The 15,232-nt window shown below is 43.6% G+C and overlaps 1 protein-coding gene across 2 annotated transcripts in view; it reads left to right on the top strand.

Annotated features, from left to right (window-relative positions):
* The window catches only part of ZNRF3 (zinc and ring finger 3), a 96,197-nt gene that overhangs the window by 54,112 nt on the left and 26,853 nt on the right, over positions 1–15,232 (top strand). For both annotated transcript variants that reach the window (XM_055718672.1, XM_055718681.1), the window contains one exon: positions 6,186–6,311. In XM_055718672.1, coding sequence (XP_055574647.1) covers positions 6,186–6,311 — 126 coding nt within the window. The remainder of the gene's footprint in view (positions 1–6,185; positions 6,312–15,232) is intronic.

Below are 15,232 nucleotides of genomic sequence, written 5' to 3'. Positions count from 1 at the left end.
GGAGCATGTGAGAGGAGGACTGTCACAGAAATCCACGAGGAACCCAGAGAAGGTGCTGGAGAGTGGGGACAGGCGTGCTCCCCATGTTCTGATCCTGCTAAGATCAGTAAATCGGTGGATTGTACAACCTGTCATTGGCTTCATGATGCCATTTTATTAAAAGAGCTGACACTGGGTACTTGGATATGAGTTCCCTTGATATGTTAATGGTTACACAAAGCTGATGACTAATGTGTCTAACATCCCTTAGCGGAGTATTTGTGTTGGCCCTGTAGATCTTCAGAGTTACTGGAACAAGTAGTCTAGGAAGAGTTTGGCTTTGCAATGCACATGTTTTTAATTGAACAGTGCAATGTTTTTGTCAATTGACCCTTCCTGAAGCATACAGACTTTGAGGGAGTACTGCTGGCATAATATAATTTGTTTCGTTAATTACTCTGGTGAGATTCCAGTGTGATGCAACAAAATCCTCAGGAGTTTGTAGCCTGCAGATGTACCTAGTAAGTTCTCTACATTTGCCAGCACAGAGCCTGCGGCACCCTATTTGTTTTGCTTACTGCTTACACTGGGGTTTGCATTTGGGTTTGAGGTTTCTCATGTGCAAGATCATTGTGCCATTGTGTGGTGGTTTAATAAATTTCAGTCTTCTCCCTGCTTCAGTCACCTATGCACCGGAGGAAATGTAAGGTAGACATCCTGCGCCTGAGTCGCTGGACTACAGCATGGAATCCAGTTGCTGGAGTCACGTTTCTCCTTGCACAGCAATGATGGCCAGCATGGCCATGCTGGAGGAGAATTCTTCTGTGACAGCTGTTGGGTTTCGTTTGCTAGTCAGAGCACAGCCACCTTCTGTTTACTAGGTCATGATACAGCCTTGCTATAGTTTGTGAGTAAAAATGTGTGTTCCAAGTGCGTTCAATTTACGGCTTTGGACAAGAATTTGAAAATTTCTTGCTTTCAGGGTGAATACAACTGTGTGAGTGGCGTGAGTTCTGTACTGAGGAGATGAGTTCCTGCTTCAGTTTTTCCCCCTTTATTGACAAACTTGCCAGGAATTCCTTTTTTAGGTTTTTGCATCAGGATAGAGTTCAGAGACTTCCCAGGAAACTCAGTTCTCTGCACTAAGTTCAAGAAGAAGGGGCTGCTGGTATTTGGAAAAGGAGTTTCAAAATGCCATATAGCGACCAGTAAATGCTGAGCAGAAGTCACCTCTTGCCAGAAAAATAATTGGTATTTTTCAGATCTCATACAGTGCTTCATTCTTACCTGTTCTGCAGTCCAGCTTCATACCCCCCATTCAGTTTGAAGTCTTGTGCAGCTTTTAAAATAAACAGCTCATTTAGTTACAAATATTGGTCTTGGGTTTAGTGCGTGTTCCAAGATTCAGTCTCTGGATTTCAGACTTAGTGCCTGATACCTACTGGTACCTACAGCATGATACACATGCCTCAGGTGCAACTGGCGAATATTGTCATGCATGTTTTGTCCAAGGCAGCTGTAAGCACATGATGCTCTCTGAAATCCTTCTTAATGGATGCACTTTCTTGTTTCTTGGCTGATCTGGTAAAGTGAGATGAGAGGGTTTTCTCTTAAGATTTTCCTCTAGTCTTTGCACAGCGTATTCCTCTGCTGGAAGGGAGAACGTACTCGATATGCAGCCTGTTCTTACCTTCTTCTGGTTGGAAGGTAGGAGCTCTGCAAAGCTATGCTGCAGGAGTGGCCATCCTTTATGATCTTGGAAGCTGCATATCAGTTTTTTCATACAAGAGGGGGCAGAGACCTGTGGTTCTATCATGGAGAACCAGAGAGACAACAACTGTGGTTACCGGTTTGTCAGAAAGAGCTGAGTGCCTTTGGGGGTCTCATTAATCCATCTGGGTTGAAGCTAGAGTCAAAATGATCTGGTAATTTCAGCCTCTGCAGCTTCTGCTGGCTTATGGTCTGCTGGAAGCAGGAATCAGATGATGTGACAGCCTTAATTTCAGCAAGACTCTGCTGCTGGTGTGTGATGGGAACCTGGAATGAGTTGACAGGAGCCACAGGCTGGTTTGCGTCCCTGACTGCTCTGTTTTTTTGCTGCTAATCATAGAATCTCAAATGGTTTGGGTTGGAAGGGACCTTAAAGACAACCCAGTTCAAGCCCCCGCCACGGGCAGGGACACCTTCCACCAGCCCAGGCTGCTCCCAGCCCCGTCCAGCCTGGCCTTGAGCCCAGCCAGGGATGGGGCACCCACAGCCTGTGCCAGTGTCTCAGCACCTTCACAGTAAAGAATTTCTAATCTAAACCTTCCCTCTTCCAGTTTAAAAACTGTTACCCGCCATCCTGTCACTACAGGCCCCGATAAAGAGTCCCTCCCGGCTTTCCTGCCAGCCCGTCAGGCACTGGGAGGTGCCGTAAGGTCTCCCCGATCCTTCTCTCCTCCAGCTGAACAGCCCCAGCTCTCCCAGCCTGTCCCCACAGCAGGGGGGCTCCAGCCCCTGACCATCTCCGTGGCCTCCTCTGGACTCGCTCCAACAGGTCCGTGTCCTTCTGCTGGTGACCCCCGAGCTGGAGGCGGCGCTGGGGGGGGGTCCCAGCAGAGGGGCAGAGCCTCCTCCCTCGCCCTGCTGGCCACGCTGCTGGGGATGCAGCCCAGGGCTGGGGTGGCTTTCTGGGCTGTGAGCGCACGTTGCTGGGCCGTGTTGAGCTTCTCATCCCGCAGTACCAGCAGGTCCTTCTCTGCGGGGCTGCTCTCAGCGCGCTCCTCGCCAGCCCGTGTCCATGTTCCCAAGACCGCCCTGACCCAGGTGCAGGACCTTGCACTTGGCCTCGTTGGACTGGATGAGGTTTGCAGGGGCCCATGTCTCCATCCTGTCCAGGTCCCTGTGGAGTGTCAGCCACCCCATTGAGCTTGGTGTCACCCGGAACCTGCTGGGGATGTGCTCAGTCCCACTGTCCGTGTCCCCAGGAACGATGTTCAGTAATACTGGTCCCCGTATGGACCCCTGATGTCCCTGATCTCCACCCGGACGTCGAGCCGTTGACCACAACTCCTTGAGCGTGACCACCCAGCGCATTCCTTTTCCACCAAGTGGTCCAGCCCTCAAATCCGTGTCTCTCCATTTTACAGACAAGGATGTTGTGTGGGACCATGTCACGCGCTTTGCAGAAGTTGGGGTTGATGGTGTCAGTCGCTCTTCCCTTGTCCACCAGCACTGTAACCTCATCACGGAAGGACACTATTTTTGTCAAGCACAATTTGCCCTTAGTCTTGCCCTTAGATTTGCCCTTAAATCTTGGCTTAGATTTAGCCACCTCTGTTTCCTGTGAGCGTTATCATAGTTTTGAGGAATATCTGCTCCATCATACTACCAAGCAAAGAGTTGAGACTGACTGGCCTGTAATTACCCAGGTCATCCTTTTTTCCCTTTCTAAAAATGGGGATTTTGTTTCACCATCTTCCTCGCTTGACTAGTTCTCACGTCTCTTCTGGTCGTGCTACTTGTGACAGGAAAGAGAATTTATTCTGGGCAGTTACAGTCTTTCCATGGGGGTCTAACCATGAAGGTCACCTAAGCCCTATAAACAGTAGTTTGCTGATAACTGCTTTGGAGTGCTAAATCCTGTGCCTTGCTCTTCCCCTCTTAAAATACATCAAGTTAGTATTTATTTGTATCGTGGTTGAAAAGCTCTTTTTTTTTTTTTTTTTTTTTGTATTCAGTAAAGTCTAAAATCATAAGGGACTGATAGCTGTGGCACCCCAAAGGTCTAGCAAAGCTTTTTATTTTTGAAGTGATGTGTCAGTTCTCGATAGACGTATGGAGGTTATTTGAGTTTTGAGAGCTCTGCTGCTTCCAGGCCTATGAGTTTTGTCTGCTAAGCTGTGCATAGGTCCCTTTCCAGGCCACCTGGCTTTTTGAAGAAGACAGGAATGTTCAGAAATGCAGCTTTGATTTTGCTATCTTCCTGGGTGCTCCATGCCATGTAGGAGACACCCAGGTGTATGGAGATGAGATGCTTGAGGTAGGGCATGCCAGGTGCTTGACTGCTGCACATTCCTGACTGTCTTGAAAACCCCACTCAGAAACCTGTAATATTCGACACTGCAGATACTTGCCTTTGGAGTTGTGTGTAATTCACAGCTTTTTTGCCTTTAAATGGGAAGGCTGTCTTGTCAGGTGTTTGGGGCATTGCTGTTGGAGGCAGGGTGTCCGCCAGTGTTGTCACCGAGAAGGGACAGAATCACCAATTTCTTTCTAAAGGTGGGGAGGCACAGGCACTGTAAGAGGAGGAGAAGAAGCTCTTTCAACTTTGAGCTTCTCCTGATTTCCAGGGACATAACTGCGGGATGGCTTTGGTGACTGTGATCTGAAGGGCTGTTCACGCTTGGGAGCTGTTACGGAATAACAGTATTCTGGAGGAAAGCAGCTGTGGAAAGAATTTTCTGTTATTCTTGGCCTTCTTCCAAGATGTTTTCTGGACTAAAGTGGGTAGAGACAGTGTTTTTTGTATGGTTGGGAAAAAGAGACCAATACTTCATCTCATGACAGTGTATAGAAGGATCCTGAGTGGTTCATACGGTGGTTTGTCACAGCGTAATGCCGTGTCCTGGCAGACAGAAAGAAAAGGAAAAAAGGGTGGAAGTTTTCTTTTAATCATCAGGACTTTTTTGAGGTGATAGGGTTACAGAGTGAAATGTTCCTCCTCTGTTAGTTTACTGTTTGCCTGCTCTGTAACACTAACCCACTTAAAATTTGTGCGGCTCTTTTTGAAGTTATTTTAAACCCTCAGCAATGCATACAGATTTTGTAACCTTGGATAAAAGCACCTGAGCCGTGGTTTCAGTTTTGCCCTTTCAGGCATGTGGAAAGTGCCCCAGCACATTTCAAGGATTTTGAACTAGAAACTTCTTAGATATGTGTTATGGTTTCAAAGCTTAATTGATACAGTGTACGTCAAGGGAATTACATCAAGGGAATGGTTCTCTGTTTCTGAAGATACTTAATACAGATTAAAGTTTTGTGTTTATTTAAAGGATCCCACGGACTCCTTTTGGGGTTAATTATGTTGGAATATATGCCCTGGCAGTTTTGGAGAGAGAGCTCTGCCTGACTCCCTGCCCTGTCATATCTCTCAGCTGAACAGTTCATCCATCCCATGCTGCGTGTAAGGAGATGATTCATCCTCCAGTGATAGACTTGTCCCAAGGTTTTAGAGTGGGTTGAACTGCTCGTCCGTGCGAGGCTGTAGGCAGTAGTGTGTAATAGTAACTCATAAGAAAAAAAAAAAAGAGGAAGGATGAATTAGGAGTTGGGCAGAGGATTCTACTCTGGTATTGCGGTGGCCAGTTTTTTTCTCAAAATACAGGTGGATTGGTGATGAATTCTGAAAAATGAGTGGTAGGAGAACCTCTGTATTATGTCAGATCACCGCCGTGTTTCCCATATTTCACAGTAGTTATTCTGAGTCACACTTGAGTTATTCGGAAAGTCAGGGCCCCACAAGATAATATAAATAGCTCTCCTTGTGTTGAATGACTTGCAAAATGAAAGTCAAGGTACAAGAGATGGGAGAAAAGGACAAAACGACAAGCTGGTGATGCAGGAGAGATGGCAGGATTAGTAACCATTACATGGTGCTACTTTGCATGGATTAGTGAGAGAGAGATATGTAAATTACTGAGCAGTATAATCTCCTACTATTATCAGCTACCAGAAAACAAAATTGTCATAGTGTTGGTAACAGTTTGTGGTTTTCTTTAGATTGTTTGGCAGAAGTGAGCTTTAAGGAAAGGCATGAAGCTGGATAAGGACAGACTTTTTTTGCAAAGAACTTTTTCTGTGTATATGTTAGAGCCTGGGCAGCTCTTAGGCAAGAGTCTTCACTGTGAAAAATCTGAGATTTTAGCTGAAGGAAAAAGAGAACAAGGAGAACATAGTAAATAGTGTAAGGATTTAAATGTTTCACACCCTAGTTTATACACAAAGATATTACCCTCATGAAGGGTAATAACCAAGGTGATGTGCTGATAGCATGCTTCAGAAACATACTGAATCCTTCATATAAGCAGCCTTCTGTTTCAGTTTTTCTGGTGTATCTTAATATGTAAAAGTGTATTTGTTATAAACCAAGGTCCTTGAAAGCAATCTGTATGTTTTTTGAATGCTACTGATTGGCTAAAGGTTTCTTTCTGATTCTGTTTCAGATGCATCCACTCGGGCTGTGTAATAGCAATGACGAGGAAGACCTATATGAATACGGCTGGGTAGGAGTGGTGAAACTGGAACAGCCAGAGTTGGAGCCTAAGCCATGCCTCACTGTCTTAGGAAAGGTAAGGGGGCGGTTTGGGGTAAATGCTGCATGGAACTGTTTCTTGGAAGGGTCAGTTCCTTTCTGAGAAAAATCAGCAAGAAAAACCAAGAGAAAACTCCCTTTACTCCTCTAAATACTCCCATGTTGCCTGTTTTCACACTAGATGCTTCAGGGAAAGATAATGTTGTAACTCACTTGACAGGGACAGCGATGGGGAGCTGAGCGCACACGTTCCCTTTCTGAGCTCCGTAGGAGCCTAACAAAGACTTCTGGAAAAATCAGTTTAGCAGAAGCAGTATTGGAGTAGAAATAGGGTGAACTGCAGGTGTGATGCTACCTCAATCAAAGGAAACTTCTAACCAAAAGCAGTCAAAATAAAAGCATCTTAGTGGTTTTCCTTGGGTACAGCTTTCTCAGAAGACACACATTAATTTCCTTTTTTGGGGGAAGAGAAGTCTTCAATCCTGGGAGAGATCTCTTTGCTTTAATTGCAGGATAGGTATCTCTAATAACAAGTGAATCTTACTGTATTGGTTGGTCAAAGAAATAGAATTTTTCTTCTTGCTGGAATCTCCCTGTGGAATACAGCTTCTGGAATCTAAATTCCTTGCAAAACATTTCCCTTTGTTTTATGAGCTGAAGTCTTTAAGATGTCATTACTGCTGTCAGGTAAGTTAAAAAGAAAACCAGAAAGCTGTCCTATTTGTGTGTTTTATTTTTTTATTAGAAGCAATCTTTATTTTTAATAGCTTAGAGTTTTTGAGGATTGAGGTTATTATGTGTTGATATTTGAAGTCTAGAGTAGTTGGAAGTGTGTGAAATAGCATAGGCCACAAGTTCTACCAGTAACTGAGTAGTTGAAAATGCTTAAAATCTCTGGGGTTCATTCTAAAATCCAGCTGGCTGAGGTTGCTGAGTCTTTGGTAGTATAGTGTTGGTGACTTCAGGTGAGCAGGGAAAATGTAGTATATCGGGCAGAAAATAAAAACCTAGGTTGACATTTTGTAGGTAAAACTTGTCTCTGTGTATTTATAAACAAAACTTCTAAAACCCCTATATTTCAGAGGAAATGGGAAATCATCTGCTTGTCTAAAATCCACTGGGAGTTTAGCTTGTACATGGTGAGAAACATCTCTTTAAGAAGTGAGTGCCCTTTCTATTGAATTTTGGCATAATACAACTTTTTTTTCTAACTTGGAACACTGGTTTTGTTTCACAGAAATTCCAGCTGATGTTTCTTTGCTCTTAGGGGGTAAAATCTGAGAATACGGTCTCATGAGGATGGGAATTAGAGAAGACTGGGTACTGAGAGATTCGTAGTAATCCATAAGTAAACTCCAGGAGTAAATTGAGTCTTGGGGAAAGCCATTTAAGGGAGGTATTTGTTCAGTCACATCTGTCAAGCTCTGAAAAGCATGTGAGGAAGTAGGTGTGCAAAATGGATGAAGAAAGGGGAAAGCATAGATACCCTGCACAAACAATGTTATAAGTATTTTCTAACACAGTGACGCTGTTAGGTACCCAAATCCCACTGTGTCCTCTATACTCCCCATGTCCCTGAAGCCACACCGATCTCTAGAGTGGGTGCACCTCAGTATCTGCTGATCTGAGCTTCCTGAGGCTTGGCCTGCTGAACAGCAGACCCTGGCTTTGCTTCAGGAGCTCTGTAGCATCTACTTTGATGCATAGCGTTGGTGATGTGGCCCCTGCGTCCTGCACAGCGTGTATCTGGAGAGTTTGGGCACAATGTTTCCTGAGCATCAGTTTATGTGCAGCAACATCAGGTGAAAAAAGACTGTCCAATGTTCTAGACAATACTTCCTTCTCAGTAATTGCAATGCAGCTCCTCGTTCTGTATTTTTATTTATCATCATTTATCCTTCTCTTCCTGGAATATTTGTTCCCTGTTTCATACTTGCTGCTGTAGTTTCTCTTCTCCCATCTTTTCTCTGCAGCCCTTCTGCTCAGTCCTCCCTATGCTCAAGTTACGGCCTGATTTAGAAGGACTTCTCAGAATTCTTGAAATATTGTTGAGTGCAGATAGCAGCAGGAGCATCAGCCATGAGCTTCTTGCAGGTCTGTCAGTTAAGTCAGCCTGGTTATCTTACCAGCGGGAACAAATTGCATTGCAATTGTCTGGGTCTCTGAAAGGTTTGGTTTCAGTGTGATTTGGTGCAAATGGCTATGTAAGTATTCAGTTTGGCCTGTAAACTGTTTTGCCTGGGTCAGTATCAAACCTGCTGCATGTGTATATGAGTCGTCTTCTGGTTGTTTTTAGGATTTGGCAGCTGCTTGACTTAAAAGAAAACATGAAAGGGAAAGGGAGAGGGGAAGGGCGAGTAGGGGAGAGAGGGCAAGGGAGGGGAGAGAGGGAGGGGAGGGGGGAAATGGAATGAAGAGGAAAAAGAAAAGACAAGGAAAGGAGAAAGGAAAGGGGAAAGGAAAGGAGAGGGGAAAGGAAAAAGCAAAGGACAAGAAAATAAAATGAGGAGGGGTGGCCTTGAACAGCAATGGGAAATTAAACTTCTTCCATGTAGAAAAGGAGGAGGAAATCCAGGAGTGCAAGCCTACTGTTTGCTCCTCATTTAGTCTGATTTATCCTGCCCCCAAAGTGGCTAGTCCTGCCTATCTGATCTTCCAGACGAATACTGTGTTTGCCTTTCGGTAGAGTTGTGGCAAGCTCTTGCTTTTCCAAAATTCTGTGAAGCAGGCCTGCCCAGCTGCAACACCTATCGTGGAGGTAGTGTGCATGTTGCAGGATGCGAGGCTGGCTGATGCAACATTTCAGAAACGTGCTGGCCTCTTGGGTAGGTGAAAAGTTGTATTTCAGCTTTGCTGGTGTTGCTGGTATCCATATATTATGCAAGTGAGATAAATGGCAAAGCAAGCCCTTGTTACACACACATCTGCATGAGTGGCTCAGGTGGGCAACACAAAGACTTCACTGAGTGTGAATAATCTTACCGCCTTAACAGGGGTAGTTGAGTGCATAAAACCGACTGTATGGGGCAACTGAACGTTCTGCTTTGTGTAGTGAAGTGTGACTATGTGGTCAGCTGTACCTCCTGCTGGAAGCAGGTATATCCATCCCCCCTTTTCAGTTCCTATTGCTGAAATTGCCTTTGGGATCTTCTAGTATCCGTTCTTAGATCTTCATTGCATTAGAAGCCATTCTGTGATGTGCAAGCCAAATTGTGTACATTAGTGGTTGTGGTGTGGTGTGACGTGGTTGGATCAATATGACCAATTGATTTGGTAGTAGGAATAAAGTTGGTGCCAGGAAGGTGAGAAGAGTTCGGGACTTGCTTTCTTTTAGAACTGCTGTGGGCATGATTGAAAGCCTGCCTTAGCAATTTAGGGCAAAATCTAAACACCCTGCCAGGGCAGCTGTCTGTCTGTCCCTTTCCAGCTCATGGCACATGTGGGCAATTCTGTTTCATTTTGACACTTCTCACTGAGAAATCTAGTTTGGATATCCTCATCTTTGCAATGAATCAAGAGGATACACATGGAGGGTTACCTGGCTCAGGTGACAGTTACTTTGTCCACCTTTCTTACGTACGTAAGGAATGGATAAACTTGTCAGCTTAAGCCTAGCATAAATTAATGTGTTTAAAAGCTCAGACTAACTCAGACCATGAAAGAGTTTGTAAGTCCTATTTTAAAGGAGCCAATTTAATCTTTTTTTCACTAAAACTTGTGAACATTTGTGTTGAGCAATACAGTAGCAGAAGCAAAGAGGTTATTGCCTGTGTCTGTATGATGGAATGCATGCATATATATGAAGGAATAAATCATGAGGTTTTGTTTAATAGTAAAGGAAAAGAAGGAGAATAAACATGATACTGTAGGAAGCTTGGAATATTGTGAAGCAGAGCATAGAGACTACTTAAAAACTGTTTGTAGAGCTAAATTCCATGGCACACCAATCTGGTATGAAGATGCATGGTTTTATTCTTATTGTTGTTTTTGGTTGTTGTGGTCTTTTTTGATTTGGGGTGTTTTGGTTTTTGGGTTTTTTTGTTTTGTTTTGTTTAGGGTTTTTTATTTTGTTTTTAGTAAAACCCTGGTCTTTGTTTTCAGAAGCTTCACGACACTTGTTTATCTCTGTGCTAAATGGGACCGATAGCTGTACAGAATTTAATGTGTCCATTTCCATACTGATTTTTTAATTGCTCATCCTTCTTAGTCAGATTTATACGGTGTAATGGAAATGAAAGAGTTTAAAAAATGTATCTCCTGTTAAGAGTGCCTGTGAAAACTGGGCCCTGGTTGGGAAAGGGGTGTGTGTGGCAGCTGTGATTTAGCGTTGCCTTTGATCACAGTGCAGCCCTGTTTGAGGCGATGCTGCATGCAGGCAAAGCAAAGGCCTGGGTTTTACTGATCTCATGAGCTCCTGAATAGGGCTAGAAGGGGAATGACAGAGGAAGAAGAAAGCTTTGAAAATGAAAAGGAAACCCTGTGAACCCGGCCAGCATTATTGGCTGGATTTGCCTACCAGGGAGCCGCTCAGTTTCTGCCAGGCTAATTCTGCCCCAACTTCTCTCCCCCACACCCCCGACCCCACCTCCCCCTCTCTCTTCCCTTTCAGTCTTTCAGACTTTTTTTGTTTTTGAGGCATGGCTGTAGTAACTCGGTTCTCAGGCTGGGAACCCACTGAGCTGTTGCCATGGTCACTGGGAAGCTCTTCGTGCCATGTGCTTCAAAGGGAACCTTTCCCCTCCTGGAATTCCTGCTCCTCTGCACACAGCACAATGAGGCTCCTTCTCCTTTGCCTGCCAGTGCACGCGTTCTTGTGCTCCAGCACTGCGGCTTTGCTCGGGATGGAAGGGAAGAGCGGCGTTGCCTGCAGTACCTGTTGCGTGCTGCATCCACGGCACTGGGGTGGCAGTACCTGCATGGGTCCCACACGCTCCAATACGCAGCACTTTCTTCTTCTCCCACCCCGGTCGATTTTTGAGCAAATGACATCTGTCAAGGCAGTCAGATACAACCCAGCAGTGCCAGTGATTTTTTATTGCAGCGTAGGATCGCAAGAAGATGCTGACGATTTGCTTAGAAGTAGCACTTCTTCCCTTTCTGCAGGCTCGAAAGTCCACAGGGAAGGATTTTGTTCTTGTTTGTTTTCCAGGGACTGCTGAAGGGACTCTTCTTTTGTGTTAGTAGGATGTGTGTAGTTGAGGATATGCATCCGAGTAGAAGCTAACAAAGAGAGGATGTCCCTGCTACTACAGCTTCCTGTTTTCTTCAGATCAAAGGAATCTGTAATATGAGGAAATTCCTGACAGTTCTTCCAGCATCCATTCACTTCTTTTTTCTCTTTTAAGAGTTCATTTACAAAAACACTGACACAAATACTAACTGGAAGAATTTCTTGTTTTGCCATGTCATCACTACAATTATACTACTGAGGCTGGGGCCAAAATCATCATAACTTGAGTCTGCATTAAACAGCCCAGCTGTGATTCCTAACTTTTTAACAGTTTAGTTTAAGTATAAAAATTCTTACAAGGTAGTTAAATGAGAAATCATGGGGCTATGTTGGTAGTTTAGTTCCTGAATAAAGAGCGATCTGTTCTAAGACTTGAGAAACAAGAGAGCCTGCGGGGAGTCAGTTTTAATCCTTCTCTTTTGGAGTTACTGAAAGTAATAAAAAAAGAAGGCAAATTGAACAAAATCAACTTACACCTTTATAGTAATAGCCTAAATTAAGCATGCAGGTATGTGTACAAGTTAGAATTACAGTGACTATATAAACATACCTTTTGTTTCTGTATAACATTAATAATTTTATATACGGGTTAGATAATTTCCTGTAGAAACGGATTCAGTTCAGTTGTAGAAGTGCATACAGAATTTAGGCAAATGCTTTCCCATGCTGAACTTACTCAGAAATTAGGAATGAGCCATGCAGGAGATAAAGATCTAAAATTACTGAGAGACATGTCCAAAAACATTGATCAATGTTTCCAAAACTTTGCTTGTTCAGATACTTCCAGCTGGTAGGGACAGCTGCAGCAACCCACACTGTGATGCGTCTGTGCCACATGCGGTAGAAGGTACTGTCGCTTTCGGAAAACTTCTTGCATCCATTTATGGTGGATGGATGGAAAACTTCTTGCACCCATTTATGGTGGATGGACGGAAAACTTCTTGCACCCATTCCACCTGTGGTATCTGTTCCACGGTTCGGGGACCTTTTCTGCCTTCTGTTTCTCAGCCCGTGTTTCTTTGTAAACAGCATCTAAAAAGCATTTGGACTTCATTTTGAGGCTGTAGTCTCAAAATTTACAGCAAAGTTTAATTGGTCCGACTGAAAAGTAATAGTATGAGTGACTTTTAAGCTGGTTGGTTGGTTTGTTGGTGGGTTGGCTGGTTTGTTTCACTGTGTGACTACATGAAGGTTTGTGTCGGCAGCGTAGTGTCCGGTGGAGGAAGGAACAAGTAAGAGAAGGAGTCTAAAAGAACTGCTCTTTCTGATGGCAGTGCTGGCCTAAGCGCAAGTAAGACGGAGACTGAGAAAAGTTGTTCAGTGCTGGGAACTTAATATTGGTTGCTTTGAACTCTCAGGCGTTCTGTGTTAAGGAGGAAGTTGATATGAAGCAGAAGTTTCTTGAATGAGACTAGACTCCCTTGGTTGTGGACTAGTTGATAGGTGCCGAAACTGATCAAACCACAAACTACGTTGTTTATCAATCCCATTGTTCTGTAATGAAAAAAAGAGTGTGTTTTGAGGGGGGAAGTAGCATCCTGGCTAGTGTTAAAGAGACTGACCTTCTTAATCAGTCATGTTCTTGAAGAATCTCCACTAACTTTGCATTTAAATTTTTCATTTCCATGGTCTGTTGTCATAGCACTGCCTAAAATTAGAGTTAGCTGTGAAAAGAAGTAGTATATGTAATTGTAATCCCTGCCATGCGCATGTTTTTCTCACTGTATTTGTTCTAAAGAATATTTTGAGAAACAGAATTATCATTTTTCTGAAGCACCAAAGAAGAGTGTAGGTGCTGCAGTGTTGTGCTGGTTGTTTCTTTTTATTCCTCACTTCATTATAATTTATAATGTCCAGGACACCTGAAATGTTAACATCCATTTTAAACAACCCATAAGACGTCTTTAAAAAATGATATTTGAAGCGATACTGTTCCTTGTGCAAATGTTTTTGCTGTCATTTATCTTTCTTCTGACATTCTCTTGTTTCTTAATTCCCCAGTGCTAGCACTGTGATCAGACCTCCACAGCATATACGCATAACCGTTTCTAAGAAAATTGTGTAGATGAGGTCAGAAGAGGGGATGATATGTTGTTTTTCAGGAAGAAGCTGGATTTTTGTAATGACAGACAGAAATAGTCCTCATAACCTTCTGGGTGGGGATGAGTATGTATTTTTGAACAAAAAGAAGATGAAAAATCACTTAAAGTGAAATGCTTTTGCCAAAAGCTCAGTGTATTTCTGTTTCCCATCTCTTTGTCTCTTCTTCCATGCCCCATAGACCATACTCTTTAAAAACAAGCCTATTTTAACAGAATAAAGATGGGGAAAGAAAGAGGAAGAAATGTTGCACGTACAAGTGTGTGGCTGAAGTGTGAAGCGGCGGTCTCATCACTGTAGTTGAGTCTTGAGTTCGTTTGTACCTTTTTACATCCTTCTGGTCTGTGACTACTTGCCACCTTAATTTCAGCAGGCCCTTCGAGGAGAGAAGGGAAAAGCTGAGCACAGGTAAGAGAGCTGCGAAGCAAGGCAATTAAATTCTGGAGGCAGAGGAGTGTACGGATCATACGGTAAAAGATGTAAAAGGGAAGAAAGGAGCTGGACCAAAGCCAGGGAGGGGAGCGCTCAAAGGAATGGACAAACAAGGGCTGAATCAGGTTATGCAGTTCAGAAGAAGCAGATCTATCAGGTTTTAATTCATGGGTGCTGGCGGGCCCCTTCCGCTGGCAACGAGTGCCAGCAATCTGTTACTGTATTATTTTACTAACTTCCTTTTTGTGTTCACTGCTCAGTTAGGAAAACCAACAGCTATTTGTGAAGAAAGGCTGTCTCTTACGGTTCTCCCTCTGGGCACTCCTTAGATTTGCTATTGTTGGATTGATTACTTTAAATAAATGTCCACTTTTAGAGCTGAGTCCTTAGCAGTCCCCACCGCCATCTTCACCCCTTCCCAACCAACTGTGGAACACAGCTGCTTCTCCCTTTAAGCTAAAGAAGCAGCTGTTGTTGCACATGTGTTACCGGAGTCTTTGCTCAGTCAGAACTCTGAGATTCAGGGAAGTCCAGGCTGAGTAAAGACTGAGGAACAATTCGTTATGTTACGTTGCACATGATAATAATAATGATAATAATGATGATGATAATAATAACAACAACCATCATCATCATCATCATAAGTATTTTTATATCTCATAAGTTTTTTGACCCTCATGATTCTATGTGCCTTGTAAGCCCCTCAAACATTGGGAGATATTTTTATTTTATGTGCAGAATCTACCTGTTTCTCTAACACGAGAAATGCCCAGTGGCAGCCATGTTGGAAGAACTACAGAAATGGAATTTGAAGCAGAAAAGTGAGTGGGCATGTAAGCGCAGCTATGCTGGAGAATAGAAATGAGCACAAAAGAAGGCTGGCAAGCAGGATCAGATAAATGGATCAGAAAGTGAAGAAAATAAGAAGCAGATATGGAGGCAGGGAATGGAATTATTAAGGACTTCATAGATGAGTGACACGCCTAATTTTGGTGCACTAAGAGGCAGAAAGCTTTGAAAGAAATTGGAGAACTGGGGAATGTAACCAGAGCTACATCAGAAGGACTCCAATATTCACTGTAAAAGATAGGCAGATACAGTCAGCTGTGGTAGAAAACAGTGGATCATAAGAAATTGCAGACATTAAGTGGGAGTGTTTTGCAGTGATTTTCACAGGATTGAAAGGGAGGAAAGAG

The sequence above is a fragment of the Falco cherrug genome, chromosome 1, assembly GCF_023634085.1.
Source record: "Falco cherrug isolate bFalChe1 chromosome 1, bFalChe1.pri, whole genome shotgun sequence".
Lineage (NCBI taxonomy): Eukaryota > Metazoa > Chordata > Aves > Falconiformes > Falconidae > Falco > Falco cherrug.
The sequence above is the reverse complement of the archived record's forward strand: the minus strand, read 5'-3'. Positions and strand labels throughout refer to the sequence as shown.